Source organism: Coturnix japonica, chromosome 2 (assembly GCF_054131305.1).
Source record: "Coturnix japonica strain WE chromosome 2, WE-NBRP24, whole genome shotgun sequence".
NCBI classification, from domain to species: Eukaryota; Metazoa; Chordata; class Aves; order Galliformes; family Phasianidae; genus Coturnix; species Coturnix japonica.
Genome location: NC_140664.1, coordinates 110930294 through 110951032, shown reverse-complemented (window position 1 = coordinate 110951032; position 20739 = coordinate 110930294). Strand labels below are relative to the sequence as shown.

General features: G+C 42.2%; 1 protein-coding gene across 2 annotated transcripts in view; it reads right to left on the bottom strand.

Annotated features, from left to right (window-relative positions):
- Positions 1–20739, bottom strand: part of IGF2BP3 (insulin like growth factor 2 mRNA binding protein 3) — a 96652-nt gene that overhangs the window by 55967 nt on the left and 19946 nt on the right. For both annotated transcript variants that reach the window (XM_085540572.1, XM_015853829.3), the window contains one exon: positions 19279–19327. In XM_085540572.1, the coding sequence (XP_085396698.1) occupies positions 19279–19327 (49 nt within the window). The remainder of the gene's footprint in view (positions 1–19278; positions 19328–20739) is intronic.

Genomic DNA, 20739 nt, shown 5'->3' with positions numbered 1-20739 from the left:
AGGCCAGGCCCTCCAGCTGGTCCTTTACCCAGCAAAGAGTGGACAAATCAACAGCAAAGGGGAAAAGCAGCAGCAAGGTGAAGCAACATCAGCATAAAGCTATATAAAACTGAAAGAATCAAAGCTGTGGCCAAGGCCGTAACTTTCCACCATCTCAAACTTAAGTCATTTAAAAAGTAGATTATTAATTCGGAACAAATTTGCCTGAAAAGCAAATACTTATTTTCAAGGACCACCTGCCTTTTATATAAAACATACTAGCATTCCAGTGGCATCTGCTAAAGTTGCATGGCAAACATTAAACTGAGTGTCTGAGAAATCAATAGTTTGCTTACAGTTCGTAGTCCGATGTTTATAAATGAACATTGGTAGAGTATGTCTTATTTTAAACTTCGACTTAATAATTTAAATCTATATTGAAAGCCTCCTGAAAGGATGTTGGTTTTGAGTGTGTGTGCTTGGGTCTTTGTTTGTTTGGAATACTTGGATGGGCAGTTTGTGACAGAACTTTCACACACAAATACATGTAACTTTAAAATAAACCAAAGTGAAATGAGTGCAGATTTCAAGCTGTGATTACACACGTACATAAAGGCCAAGCTGAGAAAAGCATCTTGGTTTCAAACCTCCCATAAGCCACTGAATTTGGAGTTCTCATTACTTTAAGACCAGCCTAAATACTCAATTCTAAATCTGTAGAATCAAGCTCTACCAATCAGAAGGTATAAGGGCAACAGTACTCATAGTACATTGCTTGAGTGCAGAACCCAGCCTCCATTGGTTGCTTTCCCTACAGTCCCATGAGAACACAACTTTGTAGCAGGGTCACACCTCTGAAGTGAGATGACATCAAAGTGTTAGTGCTGCTCAATTCCTATGAATGTAAATGAAAAATATTTTCTGGAAGACATTCATACTTTCAGTGCATCCAACGTTCTCATTAAAATAGCAAATGAAACAGTGATTCATATAGCATGCCAGAAGAAGCCTCACACTGAGTGAAAGATACTACAGCAAATATAAGATGTAGAGCTTCGACTCCATGCTTTTTCTCAAGCTTTGTGACAGTTGAACCTCCCTTTCCTTTTGCTAAGACAACCACCAGTGTTCAGCCAAGGAACCCTGAAACAAAGGGAGAGAAAGCTACACACATTGAATCAGCAAAGACAACCACCTCTCTCACTGGAATAACGTACAGTTTCGTAGTAAATCAAAGTTTAACTATGATTTCTGTAAAATCAGAAGAAATTATTTCATACAGCAACCAACCAAGAAGTTACCAGAACTTTAAGGCAAGCTTCATTCTGGCACTGCCTTTAAGCTGCACATCTGCCCACACTTTTTGCATGAAGAGCTTCACTGTCATGACACCAGCAACAAAACATGAGAGGTGGGCAGTCCTGGGTAAGGCAATGGTTAGAAGGAGCCCACTGAAAGCGAATCCCAAAATAACTCGGAAAAAAAACATTAAGGATATATTTCTCATACAGAGAATCAAGTTTCACTCTTACTATACTGCTTTTAAATCATTAATGAGTCATCTCTTAAATCACTATCTATTTTTATAAGGGATTATTCACACAGTAAACTAGATTTCAGAAAGTGTAATCGTACACATTTCCAATGCAAACTATTTTTTTCCTCCCTTAGCCTAATTATCACTGCTCAGGATTTTATTTATTTATTTATTTTAATTTGCTCACTAATGAACATTTACCATGGAGGCTTTTTCCCCACCTCACAGCAAGTCTTACTGTCTGTGCCAGATTTTTCTCTCTACCAGTGGAGCTTTCTACCAAAGCCAATGGCCAGCGATCAAGAGAGCGCGGTACAGCAGAAGAACATAAAAAGCAATTAGTGGTAAAGTTTTTGTAGGTTGTGTCATTTTGTGTTCCCTTCCATGCCTTCCCAGGGCAGCAAAGACTTCATTAGAACAAACTTCAGACAAAGACAGCCTCCTGCAGTCACTGCCCACTTGGATTATTCTTAATCTTAGTGGCAGCACAGCAATTTTTGCTGATTGCTTGTTTGAGGAACACCCAATTTCTGCCATGTTTATTTTGGGCCGTCACTGAGGGAGGGAGGAGCACAGCCAAGCGGGCAGCATCCCAACCCAGATCACACAGAAGGCGGTATCCGCACTCGAGGAATGGCACTCTGCTTACTCCCAGTGCCAGGGAGGGCTGTGTGCCTTCGGCCTCGCTGCAGGACTCCTGCCAGGGGAGGCAGCACACCCACACCCTGCCCAGCCACTGAGACCAGCACAGCCCCAACATGGCCCCTTCTGTCAGCTACAGAGCAGCGTGGGCAACCTTGGCAATGCAGGGCTACAGGCTAGGCCAGGAGGAGCACAGTCAGCCCAGTGCTGCTGAAGGGCTGTGAAGAACTGCAAAATGCCTCCTCCAAAACCAATAGGGGATGCTGTCACAAATCTCTGAACGAACACCACACTGCAGACTTCTAACTAGAAAGTATGTTCCTCACCCAAATCAAACTAGAACACCTCAGATGTCATATACCTTTCTTCACAGAGAACCCTGCACCCACACACAACAGATTCTACTGAAGTCAGCATAGAGCTGTGCTGGGGGGGGGGTCAGGCTAGGTGTTAGGAAAAGGTTCTTCAACAGAGAGCAGTGGGCATGGAACAGGTTGCCCAGGACAGCAGCCATGGCACCCAACTGATGGAGCTCAGGAAGTGTTTGGACAGCACTCTCAGACACAGGGTTTGAATTCTGGGTGGTGCTGTGTGAGGCCAGGAGCTGAACCTGATGATCCTCATCTGTCCCTTCCAATCTGGGACATTCTATGTGATTCTATGAAAAGTCACCAAAATATCCCATTTTCACAGGAAGCACATAAACAAGCAAAAACTCCAGTCATTTAAATGACTTTTGAACGATCCCAAAACAGCACTGTTGTGGATCATCACAGCACCTCAGTGCTAAACTGCAAACACAACAGCACCTGCAGCCCTGCTGGGTGTGAGCTGTAGAGATAGCATGTACTCACAGGGACTCAGTAAACACAAGAATAAAGTTACAATTCACGTACACCCCAACATTACTCCTCCATGCTGAGCCACCACACAGTGAGCTGCTTACCAGGCACACAGCACCAGAGGCCTCTACTGCAAGGGCACAAGGCAACCACAAGGCATGAAGATCCCTGTTGTACTAAGAATACCTCCTTTGACCAGAGCAATATAAGCTTCACAATTCTGGTCATACAGAATTTTTTAAAGTTTATTTAGCCCAATTAAAGTGTCTCAATTCCAACCTTTCTTAAACTGACACAGAAGCAGGAGTTTTACACTGCATTCAAACAAAGCGTCCACACGAGTTGCTCGTGAAGGAACAGTCTGAGTTTAAAGAGATATCTGCAGCACTATATACGTAAGAACTACATCAGGTCAGAAAACTGTAGTGTTTCTAGAACCACTTTAAGTCACATTTTTAAAAGAATGAGTAGGAAAAATAGATCAAAGGATCTGGAAAATGTATTTTTGTCCAATATAGACTGAACTGTATAGTTCTAGCAGTAACCCCCCATTCACCTAGAAAAATAATAGGTTTAAGACTTTTTCACTGTAGCACAGGTAAGAGTGCAGCATGTTTTCAAGCAGCAGCTGGTATGGTAGCAACATCTGCACCCCCCAGGTTTCTGCTATCTTATGGGGTTTGTAGACCCCTACACCCTTTGGCATCAGTACATCACAAAAGCTAAAAATCCACAAACCAAGCCAAGGCCCTTTAGTTCAGGCTCACAAACCATATTCCATACCCCAGTGGGACTACCCATTAGACCCTGGAGAAGAGGTGTCCTCTGCACCCACTCCTGCCCTGATCTTTGGTAGAAGCAGCCCAGGAGCTCTGCACATCCAGGACCTCTAGGGATCCAGAGGACTCATCACAGGGATGCCACCACAAAGCCACAGCTCCTAGAGGATTTAAAAACAACACAAACAAACAAAATCTTTCTCCTGTGTGTTGCAATGGGAACAGAATGGGCATTACAGAATGCTCTTGTGTCAACAGACAGGATCTTGGCTCATTGGCTGCAAAGAGTTTTATTTTGGAGGGAGACAAGCCTTTAAAAGTATGAAATCCCACCTATTATTTTAAGTGCCAGTTCGAAAGCCTAGAAGCTGTAGGTCACATTTCTTCCCAAGAACAAACTGAAGCGTAGAACAGGACTGTACATGTCACATTTGCTTTCCTCCTTGCATCAACTTCGGAAAGGCCAGAAAACAGATAAGCAAATGGAGACTTGACTTTACTTACATTTTGCTCAAAGAGAGACTTAATTAGCAAACGATAAATGCTTCACAAGGAGGAGGGCAGGAGTTTGGAATGAGGGAATAATTCATGGACAAAATGGTGTCTGATAACATTATGACAGTGCTTACTAATAAGTGCATATGAGTGTGTGAGGTGTGTTTTAGTGTTGGGTTTTTTCCCCTCTCCTCTAAGCATTCCTTCTCACAGAAGAAATGTTGGGATTCATCTCACAGTCAAGTTTTCTTTTGCTGGTATATGGAAATACCCTCGAACAGCTCATCTGCCATCAGACCAACAGGCTGGGAACATCTACTTAAAAGCGTTTTTTAAAAGTTTAAATAACTGCCGCTAGATGTTGGAACTCAACTAGAGACTTTGATTTTCCATCTTTCTATAATCTACAGTTTCCTTTTGCCAAGTTTAAGATGTCAAAAAGAAAAAGCAGAACTAATATACTATCTATAATTAACTTGTTAGTCACAATTTAAATTTGATGGTATCTCTGTCCTGAAACTCATTATTAAAATTATCCTTCACTTGATTATGAAGCTACTATTGACTGAATGAGAGTAAAATCATTATGAAGTAACTCGGTAACTTTATTTGTTGCAATTAAATTACAAAAGGTACTCTTGAGAAACATTTCCTTCTTAACACTTCCAAAGGCTTCAAGCACTTCATTTTACTGCTAACCTGCATTTGCTATGACCAGAAGGAGCAACGGGGAACAAAGTCAGCACCGAACAACAGTCAGTAGGGTTTCTGCTGCGTGTATTTCTGTTTTTAAGGGTATTTCTCATGCACACTTTCTGGCAGGAAAGTCAGTGGTGCCTGCCCATAGATTTTACTCACTAGCTGTATCACTCATTGCAAGTTTCCTACTGCGACTGAAGGCAAGCTTTTCCATTACTTGCAGACTAGAAGTTTTCCATCTCGTACCCAGCCACATGAATTTGGTTAGATATAAGGACAAAGATAGTGTTTTCTACCACATACATACAGAAAGTAATTGAGGTGCTGCTGGAGAAGCTATTGATTACTTCCAGCATTTATTTCCACCAAATTGAGACATTTTAAGAGACAAGATGCCATAAGCTACAAGGCTTGTCACCCATCACCTATGGTGCAGTCTACAGGGCTGCTCACTGCTCAAACAGACCTTCTTCAGTGTTCATGTCTGCACAGAGAACAGCATCTCTCTTTACTTCTCCCATCTTTTCACACAACCTGCATCATCTAATTCTCTAAAAGAGGGTAATTTTTTCTGAAAGTCATAAGTTCCATGCTTGTTTGCTCATACTATGCCTTTCACCCTTCTCCCAGCAGCTTTGCAAGAGCATCCTAGTGTTGTGTCACTGCTCCACAAACAGCATCTGTTGAGGATTCCCCCCCCCCCCCAAATCTCAGGGCTCTGCTGCCTTTGAGATGCTCCCACCAACTCAAAACAGCTCATCCTTTTGCACAAAAAATGTAAAATATAGCATCATAACTTGATCAAGCAGGATATGGATATCAAAAAACAAGCTATGTAAGGTAGCACTTCCCATCCCATAAGGCTGCTTCAGATGCTGCACATAATAATGGGAAGGAATACTGGAGGCTGTAGCTTTAAGATCCCTTGCACATTCCAGCTTTGATGACCACATGCTTGGCTCACTTCTAGGAAGCTGCATTAATGCTGTAATTTTCTGAATAGCAGAGAAATTAATAGAAGTTCTACAAGAGGAACAGGAACGATTGAACTGAGGTGTGGCCGCTAGGCAGGTTGGTTTTTGCAAGTTAATTGGAACTGTTGAGACTCCAGAACATAAATTCAGGTACATGTTATCTCAGAAAAAAATCAAGTGTTCCTCCTGTGAGAAGGAAATCCACTGTTCCTGTCTTTTCTTTTGCAGCAGACAACAACTTCACAAAGAAATAGAGGATCGCCTGCTGACTCTAAACAGTAAGGAATAGAAGACATTACAAGCACATCAGTGCCTCACAACAAGGGGAAGCTGTAAGACCACAGCTGACACAGCCTGCTTTGGTTTAGCAGCTTAACCTATTTGGTAAATGAAACCTCAGCCTCACACTGATGCAGGTAATATACCTAATTAGCCAGGTGGGGAAACCACTCTGAGAGGTCTACCTGCTTCAGGAAGACAGAATTAACTTTCCCAACATATAGCCACACAGAACAGCCACCAACTTGTGCATTTCTACAAAGTATGAAGGCGTCACTGGACATCAGCATAGAAATTAAAGTCACATGGCAAAGCAGTGAGACCTATGGACTCTTATCTCTGCCACCAACAATCACAACCAGATTTCTCCCTCTCAGCTACTACACTGAGAAAAGATGAGGTTCTCTCCTGGTAGTCCTTCCACTATCCTGATAGATCCCAGAGTGGATTTCACAGCCAGTGAGTTCTAGGCCTCAGATAATCTGAGAGCTGGATGCAGGGAGTGTGTGCAGCATAAAATAAGTTTGTATCTGCTTGACAGCCAACTGCACACATCCCTAAATGTGGTCATCACTCATAAAAATTCCCTGGAGCTCTCATGGTCAGCAGAGTCCCAACCACTGTTTTGGCATGAATTCCCACAACACGCTTGCACTGCAGTCCCAGACAAAGCTTCTTCCAAGTCTCAAGCATCCCCACTGCACCTTTCCTTCTGTGTGTTCAGAAAACACGATGTCACCATCACTAATGGGTGCCAGTACACACACATTAACGTGTATTAGGATGTAACTGTTACAAAGGGATAAACAGGAAATTTTCCTACAAATATGCAGACGTTTAAGTTCTCAAGAAGTCATCCTGGTTTGTGGTAATAATCTAAACCAGCAACCAGTTGGGTTGCAGAGTCCCATGAATCGTAAGGTTAGGGATAACAAGCCAATCTCACACTACCTGCAGGAGGGCTACAGGCCCATGCTCACAACACAACAAAGTTCTGCAGATGGGCTGTAACAAGCACCCCTTCTTTGTAAGCTCACATTTAGAGAAACTGTTCATTTCTAGACATCTGGATGGGGAAAGATTTACTAGAATACAACAGGCCACAGAGAGAAGATGTGCTGAGAAGGTATGTGGGAGTTTCCCATACCAAAATCATTGTACAAAGGCTAGCAGCATATATAAATGTCAACAGATGCACGGCTAAGACCACAACCTAAAAAGCCAATGGTTGCTGTACACAGATGGCAACTACAGATGTATACATCCGAAGTAACAAATAGCTAAGGAACACCTACCTAGAGGCCCCAAGCACATCATTATAAGCCTCCACTTTAGAGTAAATAGTTGAGACTGGCCTCCTGGTTGCTGCTCATACTGGAAAACTATGAGTTCAGTAAGTGAACTATGCAAGTGAATAAGTGAAAGTGTTGCACGAATAACTATCTGCTATTCACATAACAGCCTGATTCTATTAACTAAGAGCAACCAAAAGAAAACCAACACCTAATAAAAGGTGTCCCAAGAAATGTTGATTTGGATCTGTTTCTCACACATGCACTCAATCCCCTATTAGGAAAAAAGGAACTGAAGAACAAGAAGGCTATTTGCAAGGATAGTTTAAATACAACTTTCCATCCTTCCAAGTTAATGGTGAGCTATAGTTTTCAGTGTTTTCCTGTTTGCATTATATTCTAAAAATTCTGCTCATTTGCTCCGCAAAAAGGCATGTGCTTGGAAGTGGTTTTGATGGCTTTTAGTCACAACCCCCTCTTTGATTGCCACAACTTCTAAAGCATCTGAAAATAAGATAGCTATTTCAAGTTACATTCCCTTCCTTCCCTGCCCACATATACTTGGCTACCAATTTGAGACACAGGATCAGAGGGAGCTTCAGACTTCAGAATAAAACGAAAACTTAAAAAAGGAAATGCATTAACACAACTTGATCTCCCTTCCCCCTGCTCAGCATGCTTCAGCTCTGTTGGCATCCAGCTAGATATTAAAGATCTAGCTGAATCTAGATATTTTTCACATATTAGCTCTTCTTCATGGCCTTGCTACTGCTTTCCAAGGCCCCACCCTAGCAGCAAGGACCTAACCCACAGAAGCATCTGGACTCCTACCATCTGAGCTAGCTGCTCTATGAGATAGCACCATGCAGCAGCTGGAGCAGATGTGCCAGCATCTCTTGCCTTTCCATAAGCCTGTGCCATTTTCATTTGCTTGGCACAATGCCCTCATTGTTTGCCATGGTCGAGCATCTCCCTCTTTCTGTAGCTGAGCTCATACTGTTCTTTTTCCCCACATGCCCAGGTGATATCCCAGTAACACTAGATGAAGGCAAGAAAGAGATATAAGAAGAGACAAACGTGTGCTTTGGATGTCCAAGACTTCATCTGAAAGTCAATGTGAAGGAAGTAGAAGAGGAACACAGGCAGTGAAGAGTCTTGGAGGGGGCATGTAATGAAGCAGCAGGCTTGCAGAAAGAGCAGCAGCCTGATAGCCTTTGCAGGAGTGTCAGCAGGCTTACTCGTCCATGAACTAGCCCAAAAGCCACTTTCCAACTATCTTATTTAACAAGAAAAGAATAATCCACACCCCTGGTGCAAGAGTGATGAGAGAAGTGCTTGATTCTACGAGGTAATGGCAACAAGAGAACTGAAACTGGTTGGCCCCTTGGAAATAAGCACTTTTTTTTTCCTCTCCCTTTACACACGAGCCAGTTGCATAAAGTTTGGTCAACATGTGGTACGCATATGATTCAAATGTAACATTTCCTGGCAAACAGCAGCAAGCCCAGAGGAGGATCTGCACTAGTGATAATGATGACTTTCCCCATGGTTGTCATTAAAAAGTCATGTGATCTCCTGAGAGATCCATTCAACTGATCAGCTTTCCACCAGTTTCATTACAGTATTTTTTCCTTATTTGAGAAGAAAACCCAAGACATACAACACAGTACTGAGAGCAAATGTATTCACAAAGCAAAATAGCTTAAAACGAATGACATAACTCTGTGCAGATTCAGTTCCTCAACTCAAAACCACTTAGCAGGACTTCCATGAATGGGATGAAGATGGTCAAAAGACAGGAAACAGCTTCAACACAAAAACAAAAGGTATGGCACCTCTTAAGCCTGGAGAAGTAAGGGTAGAGGAATAAAGGTCCTTAAAACAATAAGAGAAGGAGGGAGGGAGAAGCACCTCATGGATCTAATGGCTGTGCTGTTCCCTCCAACACAGGAGCTGGGAGGCACTTGATACCAGCTGGTAGGCATTCAAAGCAAGCAGAGATGACTCTTCCTAAAAAGTACCTTCAAACCACGCAGCTCTTCCCTACAGAATATTGTGGATGTTAAAGTGTTTGCATTAGCTCAAGAAGACATTTGCAAAAGCTCTAGATTAATTTCTCAACCCTGAAGGCATAATTTCCTGGTCTGGTAAATTCCAGGGCTGTAAAACACAAAAAGCCACAAAAGTACTATAGGGAAGGATCACTACATTCTTGTCTTTATTCTTGTATTCTTCCCAGTGCTCAGCAGAGACAGGATGCAGGAATATACACATACCTTCTAACTCAGTGTACTTTTACATTCTTTATGCACATACTCCATAAATGGATTGGAAGAGAATCATTGAGGCCACTTGAAGTTAACAACATTTTTCTCTTTCATTGACTGTAACCAATCAGTCCTCGTAACATTTCTCCTACTACTACCTAAGAAACAACTCACTCACAGAGCTCCTTCAATTCTTCTTACACAACTTATAATTCTGAAGAGACAGTTCCTGCTACTTACATCTTCTGACAAAGCAGGAGGCTGAAATTACTGGAGAACTTCAACAGCAGAACAATAGAAACTAGTTTCTTAATCACACCAATTTAACTAAACTTTAAAGGGCATCTTTGTTTATAAAAGCATGTACATTTATCAACTGCTGCATATGTGCTTAAAAATAAATAAAGCAAATTTTAGATATAATTTTATATTATATTTTATATTATTTATAATTTTAGGCATTTTAGAGCTGCACTGCCAGCATCCAAATATCACTCCCCACAGAAGATCCAATATCACTAAGAAGTACCATTTCTTCATTTCACTTAGAGCAGTTAAGGAGAGCTAGACTTAACAGATTAGACACCATAAATAATTAGGAGAAACTAAGTTCACATGCCAAAGGCACAGAAAATTTCTATCAGTAGCTTTGATAGAGGTGAGAATACATTTTCTGTACCAAAAAAAGAAGCATATTCTTTCATAGGCCAAGAAACATAGCTTGGAACTTTCACTACAGCTTGCTAAACTGAAGATGCGGTTAAAATAGAAAGAGCCTTCAGAGGCTGCATTATTCTTTATCTTAGGTTTTTTTTTACCCTGAAGTCCCATTGCAGTTTTTCTATGCTGCTAAGATATGAATGAGAAACAAGATCACATGATTACACATAAAATGAAGGAAGGCAGCACCACCACACTGCAGCTATTTCACTTCTGGTCCGTCTTACCCAAGGCACTTGGAACAAAAGGTAATTTATCCACATGCCTGTTGAAATTTAGCTAAAAACAGCATGCAATTTAAGTTTTGTCTGAAGAGATGCAATACCACACACTCACATCTTCCTTCCTATGCATGCAGGTGGTAGACTTGCAGAATTTCCACATCCAAATTAGTTTCAAACAATAATACTATAACAGCAGCTGGACAGTCTGTCTCAGAAGACAGTACTCAACAGAGGTGTACTCTACCTGGAGGCCAACAACAGTAAACAAATACTGAATAACGAGGAACAATCTATCATATAGACCTGGTATTCAGTCTGGAGACCTTGAGTATAGGAAGATATTGATAACATGGAACAAGTTCAGCAGAGGGCCGCTAAAGTGGCTGGAGACTGGAGCACACGGCCAGCAAGAAGCTGAGAGCAAGGCTTGTTCAGCCCCAGCATGGCAGCTTTGGGAGAGACATAGCAGCTGGGCACAGAGATTACTGAGAAGACAGAGCCGGCCTTATCAGAGATGCATGGCAGGAAAGCAAGATAAAACACACAAGCTGACACAGGAAAGGTCTCCACTGAGTGAGAAAGGTAACTCTCACTAAGAACGATTAAGCCTTAGAAAAAGTCGCTCACAGAGGTTGCACAAATTCAATTTCTGGAGATTTCCAAAACTTAAAATCCTAAGCAATCTAGTTTGAGTTCATTTCTGATCTTTGCTTTGAGCAGAAAGTTGGACTACAAACCTCCTGAGGTTCCCTCCAACCTGAATGGTTTTGTAATTCTGCGAGAAGACATCGCAACATTGAATACAGATGCTGAGCTACAATCAAAATTACTCCCTAAGTGGAAAGCATAGCTAAGGGCAGCGAGGCTTTGGCAGCTGAGCCTGTGACAAAATAGCTTCCCATATATTTTTCTAGAATTTTAAATATCTGGTGGCTGGTTTCCCAAGAAATACGCTGAGTCAACCAAGATTTCTGCCTCTTTTTAGGCTTTTGGAGAGACTGCTGGATCCATATACTCAACATAACAGAATACAGGTCAAAAAATCACCCCATAGACACAAGTAATCATATTATTCTAGGACTGTGAGCAGTACATTATTCTAACATCACTGAGCAACCCCATGGTGATAGACAATGCCAGAATTCTTACACGCCAATTGTTTTAGTTAATGGAATAATTCTCAAAAGTTGAGGGATCACTGGTTGTGTCTTCCTGTGTCCTAGAAGATCAAACACTCACCATGAAAACAATTTTTCTTCAGACACAGAACAATGGAGTAAATCTGGAGCAGGAAAGAAAGGTTGGATCAAACATAGCACTGATCAAGCAGGTACACTGAAACAGTGATTTAACCCTTAGCTATTTCTCCAGCTGAACACTGGAAGAAAACATAGATAGACTGCATTTATGGGTCTACAAAGACAAAGCTTCTGACCGCCTTAGGTTAAACGGACACATTTCAAACGCACAGCTCACCAGTTTTCTGTACTTTGACATTTAAGCCCACCACTGACAAAGCCAGCTCATAGTTCAATGTGGAAATCTCAGCAGCTCGCTGAATCACAAAGCTACACAGCTCAGATGAGACAACAGATTACGTCTCAGACCCAAACAGTTGCTGCCCTCTTCTCCTTGCCCCCCTCCTTCCACCAAGTGTTAAGCAACAGCAAGTCACTGCAGCTTACTACTCACAGTAGTCAAATAAACCAGCAGTTACTCCAACTTGCTGTATGTTCTGAGCGAAAGAGCTGTGAAACTTCAGCACCTTCTTCATAAGTTACTCAGCCAAACATTCTACCTCTACCAGATGAGATCAGGCATCTACCTGACACCATACACCCAATAGCTCAAGCTCCAAAATCCTCCACTTGCTGTACCTTCAAGTTATCACCCAGGAGGAAGAACACATCTAAACCATATTCATCAAACCAGCTCTGAGCTGGTAGGGACTGCAAGTGCTTGGAAATGGAATATTGACAGTATTTCTAGCTCTCGTCATTGGAAGACAACCTTTACATTTTCCTGTGCCCTAAGCTCACTTGGAACTTCTCCATATCTTACTTGTGCATCTGAAATACAAGTGGGAAATAAAAATGTAACATTAATTAATATAGTGCTATTTTTCTAAGCCTAGAAGGAAAATATATATGTATACATATATGTCACACCATAGTATATCCGGGGGGAGGCATCAGGAATGTTAGCTCTAAAATGGAGGCAGATGTTCGACAGAAGCGTCAGCATAACTACTTTTAATAAATTCCTGATTTATTTATTTATTTACTTCAATAAAAAAAATAAGAGTTGAGTATTTTGAGCAGAAATTTAGAGTCCACCTTCCAACGATATTTTCCCCATTTTATCTTCGCCCTTGTTTACAACAACTGCAAACTGATTATCAGCTCCGCTCCAGCCAACACTTGTATGAATAAATCACTTCAGGTGAGAAATACACTTAAAAACATATCATATGTTTACCCAGGGACCTTCACTCCCACACCCTGCACTTTAAACACCTGCAAAAGGTGTTTATTACCTCACATATACCAGTAAATATCACCCCCTATAATTAAGCCAGGCAATTAAAATCCCCCAACATAAGCCGGTATGTTGTCTCAAGTGCAAAACTGGGTGGTCTGCCACAGAGGTGGTCACTTCCCTATATCAGGTTGCCTCACCTGCTGCTAAGACCAGCTGGAGGATGGGAAATCTGCACAAATAGTCTATGCAAAATATGGGGCCCTGCTCAGATCAGAAAGTAACAGAAGAGCAAATCCCCTGTGCTCTCCAAGTGTAGATGCAAGACCAGCCAGAGGTGCTCACATTCTCACAAAGAGACAGCAACAAGAAGTGGGTAAGAAGGTGGATAGCATGTTCCCATCATTTTAGATAATAGTGCAGTGCAAACTGGAAAAGTAATTAGGTGAGGACCAACATGACAGTCAACATTGTCTAATCAACAATTCTGTTATGTGAAATCAGCGTGCATGGGACATGCCACAGATCTTCCCACACAGCTGCCTCTCCACAATAGACTCATAAGTTAAATACTACAACTGGAGGTAAGATGTTAACTTTATAATCACACAATAGTCATCTTGAGCCATTATAAGACCATCAAAATAAAAAGTTCTATTTCATGAGGTTTTGTAAGGACATCTAATATTTTGTTGGGTTTACATTTATTACATTGAAGAATGTCACAAGGCTAAAATAGAATGCAGAGGTAACGAAACACAAGGCAAGAACTCAAAAGTGATCTTAAACTACAGAAACTAGTCTGGAGAAGCCTCATGAGGCATTTCCAGAAGAGTCATGAGAACACCTTGAAACACAAATGCTGAGGAGATGCTCAGAGAGCTTCAATTCTCTCCTTACCCCTTCATTGCACATTATAAATCACCAAATATATAAAACTGTTGCATAGAACAAAGTAACGCACTCTCCTCTCCATACACCTGCATGGTGGGGCTAGTGGCACCTGGCAAGAACCACACAACTTAGAGCCTGATGTCTTCTGTTTCCTCCTCAGCACAGTACAAAGATCCCTACACATAGGCAGCAACAGCGGATAGAAATAATTTGTGCATGCTTAGCATTCTACTAGCATTTTTATAGCTGTACATTATTTTTACGGCATAACATAAAGTTAGAATTCTTGGAGATGTCTTGAGGTGAAAGCTCATATTTCAATATGTTTTAAGAATCAAATGTACTGATATTTCTTTCTTCTAGAATTCTTTCTATTAAAGCACAGCTCGTTCCCACATCTTCCCTTTACAACTTGATTTGTAGAATCCTAATTCATTCTTCAATGCAATGTTTCCACATTTTTCTTAAAATACCAAAGTTTCCCTTCTCCATATCTTTGATATTGTAGAGTAAGTTGCATCATGAGCAGCTACCATTCAGCAAAAGCAGCTTTCACACTGCATTGCTATAGCAGAATAAAACCAATCCAAAACCTGATATGCCAAAAATACAATCAGACAAAAAGCCTCACATAGCTCAGCTGTTTTAATCCAAATAATAACAGAAGTTAGTAAGATCCTCTGGACAAGTTATTATGTGCAAGGTAAGGTTTACTAACTTTCACTTGCAATCATAATCTCACTTCATTTAAAGAAAATGAAAACTGTCTTACAATCCATGCAGATGGGTTTGAGCCATCTCCACTCTTCTTGCACTGACAGATCTCAATGCAGAAAGTGTAGTTACATTGCAACTCTGATCCAGAAATCCCAACATAGAGAATCTAAAGCATCAGGTCTCAGAGTAACTACGAGACTTCTTCATTCCCACAGAAAAGTGAGGGAAAGCAAAACTTGGTTAGTAACATCCCTCTGCCTTTGGAGGAACTAACTCGGACCCCCCACCGCACACATTTCTTTCCCCAGCAGCGACCCACAGGTCTCACAGCAAAGCTGGAAACTCATGTTCACAAGGTTTCTTTGCTTCTCTGCTCACTCAACAGGTTCACACTCCATGAGACGGGCTTTTACTCTACCTTTTTTATTACAGAGTTCATCAACACTGTATCTGTTTATCTGCTCCAAACAAACTGATAAGGGAATAAGCCTGCAGAAGTTAAGTGAGAACTCTTCAACAGCTACCTTCCCGCTGAGCCAGCAAGTGCTGTTTCTGGCACCATCTGTGTTCTGAAAAATCTGTTCTTTAGCTATTCACTAAACATGGAAAAAAATATTTGGAAAGCAAATTTCTTGAAGTATCTTATACATCAAAGAAGCTAGCTATAAAATGAGTTAAGATAGGGGGGGAAAAAATCACCTAACTGTTCCTTCTCAGGAAAAGAAACCTGTGTTTGGATTCTCATCATGTTTAATCAGGAAATGAGCCTGGATACTTCCTCTTTAAATCACAGAACAAATCACCACACCTAGACACCCTTCTGGAGGGCTTGTCATTTTATCCTGCAAATATACCACCAGCGCTGAATGCTTACAAGCTAAGAAAGAGCCTGAGGTTATTAAATTAGGAATCAAAACAGCATGTTACTGTGGAAGAGGCTGTAGTTCCAGAGCGGGTAATAAAGATCTCCACTTTTCTGCAGAGACCATGAAGCCAGGGAGCTGTTTCCTATGAGAAAGAAGCAAGATGGAAGAAGCAGCACGGCAAACCCACCTCTTGGCATGATTCTTAGCATCAAATCTGGACTTCATATTTGAAGAAGGAGAGAAGGGGGAAAAAATACACACGTACCCACCCACTGCCACTGAAAGGGGTGCACTAACTGTGGCTTCGCTCCTCCAAACAATCTTGATAACAAGCAGAAGTGCTTTATTTAAAAAATAAAATCTGTTGATGCACATGGTCTCCAAATTACGCGACTGGTAGAACCCCCTCTATATGCAATTCACATGCAAGCAGAGGAAGAGGCAGAAGACCCACTCCAAATAAGATCGTGCTTTTATAAACACATACATTCAGAGTTCTCAAACCCAAGCAAGAACCCAGCAGTTCAGCTCCCAATCTCGGTCTGTGGTCAGAACTACAAATTTCAGGCAGAGATGCTGCCCTCCTCTCCACCTCCAGTATCTCTCCCAGCTGGACATGGAGTGCAAGCAAACTCAATTCCCTGCAACCTGCAGGCCCTGCAAAAAATCCTCTTCTGAAGTTTAAATGAACGAACAGACAAGTTTTGTGCAAACTTAACCTTGAATGCCTTGAAGTAGGACAGAATATTATCTTTTATAGTTGCACTTTAAGAGCATGCTTTTCAGGGTGAAACCTTGTATCAGAATAGCAACTCAGCAGACTACAGCAGCTCGTTACCTGCCTTTCTTCATCTGCTTTGCCGTGAACATTGTCTAAAAGAGTTATTTTACCTGTTTTACTTACACCACAATGGTCTGATAAGTACACAGCAAACAGAGGAAACAAACAGAAATCCAACTGCTACGGCTGCCTGTCAAATCAGTATTTATTTCAGGAAATTGTTCTACCTATGTAAAGGAGGAAATGAGCAGGTCCATCTTTCTCTGAAAAGACATGTAGAAAAATGAAGAACAAAGGTATGAATTTGGGCACCTTTTTAATAAAGTCTTATTAATAAATGCTTGTTACCCTCTGACCGTTTGCACACACTATTTCCCAGTCCATTTGGAATAGTTTTATGGGTCAAACATACCACACCTTTCATAAGCCCTCAGAATAATCGCTTACTTCAAAAGCAAAGTCAAGGTTTTCTTAACGCTGACCTGCTCCTCTGACCTGAGCAAGCTGTGCTTCACAACAGTAGGGATTCTCTCCTTATCAGAGATTTGGTGGGCTATTTTTCACATACACCAAGCAGCCTGTCTGTGGAGCTGCAGACCTACATGGTGGCCCAGAGACGCTTATGTATAACATGGGCTACAAGGAGAGCTGTGAGTCATCAAGACATGCATACTGCTTGTTAGGGGCACAGTTGTAGGTTTCTGTAAAATACCTATCTGCTATAAAGAGCAAAAATTACAATTATTTCAGAGCTTAATGTCTTCTACACACCATTACAAGATAACCATAACAGCAATACTCTAGAAAAAAAAAATAAAAATAAAAATCTCAAGAATATTAAACTTTCCTCGTTCCTTTTCAGATCTCCCTGTCATAAGGAGAAAAAGAAAGGTGTCACAGCATAATAAGCGTTCTGTGTTTTGCTATTGAAAGGGGGCTACTAGTCTGAACTAACCCAGAAGTTTCCTTCATTGTTTTTTTCTGGTTTTATCTTAAGAACTTCACACCCATTAGAAGTCAGTCTTCATTCCAGCAATTAGCAAAAGAGCGATGAAGTAAGTCAATTGGCTCAGAGGGACTATAAGAAACAATTTAATAAGTAAAATTGCTCCGGCTGCTGCACACACTCTCAGAAAACATCGTGCAAGAACATTACTCCAACCTAACCTCCTCTCTGTACGTACTGTGCATACAGACTTACTCTCCCTACTAACTAACTGACTTCAAAAAAAGACTTGGTTTTAGCAGCCATCATCCAAAGCTTTCCTATTACGTTAAATGGAAGTTCTGTCAAAGTTCTTCAGAACCAGAGGACAACAGAGCCCAAGGAAAGCTTGATGTAACTGTTGAACTTGGGCATCAGTTGCCATATTTTGCCAGCAGCACTTCTTTGAGAACCTATGAACTTACCTGCTTAGTACAGAAGTGACAGAAATTCTGCTTTTACAAAGAAAAACTGGCAGGAAGTTTGTAGGAAAAAAAACATTTTGTGAGCAGCCGTGATATTGTGAAGGAGCACCAGAACACTGTACAAATTGCCACAGGACCTGATCCCTCAAAGTCTGTGTGCAGACACAGAGTCTGTACGAGCAGCTGCAGGACACCTAAGGGGTGTCCTTAGCAATCATTTTAAGTCTTGCTGTGTAACTTTAGGAAGACATGGTGTTTTGAAACTGTGGGGCCAAGGGACAACCCTTTTGGTAGCAATGGAGAAGGGAAGGGAAATAATTTGTAAATCAGGAAGCAGATGGAAACCAAGGTAGAAACCTGCTACCTACAAGCAGTAACAGCCACATGTGCATTAGAACTAACAAGAAGGTGAATGCCTTCTGATGTCTGTGCTTCACAGTGCTTACATGAATGTTTATTCCCAGCCTGATTCATATGCTCCTGCTCTGACACTCAGTCCTTTCAGTCAGCTTGTACTGACAGCACACACCAGTGAGAACTGGTGTTTTTCAGTTCCCCACAGGAACTCTGTGTCTAGCAGCCTGGACTGTGCAAGTCATGCCTCCGTCTTCCTCCTAAGCTAGGGAATGGTGCAAATGAAGTAGCAGCAGACAAAGCCAGGTGAGGCACACAGACCTTCTGAGAACAGACCAACACTGCTCTGAATAACACTACCAGCACTGCTCCTCTATCCCTCCTCCTAAATTCCCTCATGCAAAAGGATGACTTACCGCTATAAGAAGTGAAAACAAAGTTTTAAGCACCCACAGAGTGAGAAAAACAGCAAAGAAAATGGATCTGTTCTCATGCCAGTCCATCTATTTTAAAAGTTATACCACTGCTTGCAGAGTATTAACAGTAATATCATAATATAGTTGTGAGAGGCAATAACTATAATACTACGAGCAAACAATTTGCCATAAAGCCACACCCACTTGCAAAGGAGAAAAAGAAGGAAAGAATATTAAAGAAGAAAAGTGGTTTGTAGGAACGTTCTCCTTTTGTAAAGATTTGGCCAAGTATTTAAATCTGAAGGTGCACCAGGATTACCAAACACACACACCAACGAGGTCTGAAATGGACAAGCTTTCAGTCAAAGAGTGACTGCATCAGGAAGTCAGCATTCACCAAAGAATCCATTTCAACATTTTTTATGGTTAACTCGGAGCACAGAAATGAAGGCAGTTATCTGAATTGCTTAGAAGGCTCTATTGTTCCCTCTTCCAAAGGATTTCTCCCCAGAAAAGAATGGGTGGTGTGTGCACAGCAATGAAAGGTGGGGGAAGGGGAAGAGTCTTGGGGATGACGAGAGAAACAGAAGCAGTTTTAAAAATGGACGTCTTAATTTTAAAGTAATTTCCTACCTCCCATTGCAAGTGAGGTGGGATGTTTCTGATCTGAAGTTTCCGACTCCTGCAAATTAATTAAAGAACAGTTAAAAAAAAAAAAAAAAACAGAAATAAACACTGTTAGAAGGCAATCTACACACAGCAGCATTCACATTTGGCCATTTTCTATCAGGAGGAGCAAAAGCAAATATCAAACATCGGGTCAAAACCATTGTGTGTCCAAAGAACTCTTTGCACCACTTGTTATTCGCTGGGCAGCTGCTGGGTTTTAACAAAGTGTTCGGTTTTCTTGAAGACTATTTCTGTTTCAGCTTTAAGACCTTCAGTGTAAAAAACCCTCCATTACAAATGGGTGTGATACTGCTGTGTATTCAGAACAGGTTCCCCTTCACTTCAGATTTTATTTTAATACACCCAAACGATCCTTCAGTAAATTTCTTCCCCCTGAGACAAAGGCAATAAACTTGAATAAACGCTTCTGCTCCAATACCACACTCTTTGTTGGCCTAACGAGGGACTGGATTTTAACACTTCTGCCTGACATTCTTCATTTCTGCTTAGAGGGCGGGAAGTAAAAGAACGATTTAATTGTACTTCCAGCCCAAATTTATATCATTTCCACAGATCAGTTCAAGAGAAGCCGCACTTTGAAGTGCTCCCGCCGAGCCGGGCAGCAGCGTGCAGGCGGCCTTCACAGCCAACTCCTTTGTCTCCTCCCTTCCCCCAAAGCGAGAGAACAAACAAATGCCAGAGATGCCACCAGCCCCTGGGGACTCGCAGGAATGTGCGAGCGGCGGGGCTCAGGTAGGGCAGTGCCGTAGGGCGGTGCTGTAGGGCAGAGCTGTAGGGCAGAGCCGTAGGGCAGAGCTGTAGGGCGGTGCATCGGGGCAGCCCGTGGCCGCGGTCACGGCAGAGACTCAATGCCGGTCCCGTGCTCCGACACAAACTTGTCCCCGGCACTTTAACTTCTCGCTGCTGACCTCTCACTGAGAAACCCGGCGCGTCTTAGGGACCCTTTTAGGGCGGGAGTCGGTTAATCTCACGAAGTCTTGCGACAAAACAAGTTTCGGAGATGTCCCCGTCCGGCAATAAAACTCAGAGCCCGGGTTCTGCTCGGCACCGCCACCCACTCGCGGCCCCGCAACCAACGTGTTGTTTTTTCGCGTCGGGAAACGCTCCTCCCTCCAGGCTGCGCTCTGGGCGCAGCTCTCGCTCCCCGCACACGAAGCTGCTGGGCTCGGAGCGCTCCGGCAGCCCGCTTTTACCTCAAGAAACACAGCCGAGCATCGTGCTGCTGCACACTGGAGGCAGCACCTCGAGCTGCCGTCGGTCCCGCTCAGCAAAGAGCCCGCTGCTGTGTTTGATCACGATCACGTCTATCGGCAAAGAAACGGCTGAGCAAAAACCCGGCTCGCAAAACCCCTTTTAAGCTGTCGCTTCCAATAAAGCAGAGTCGGGCGCTGCGTTGCTGTAACA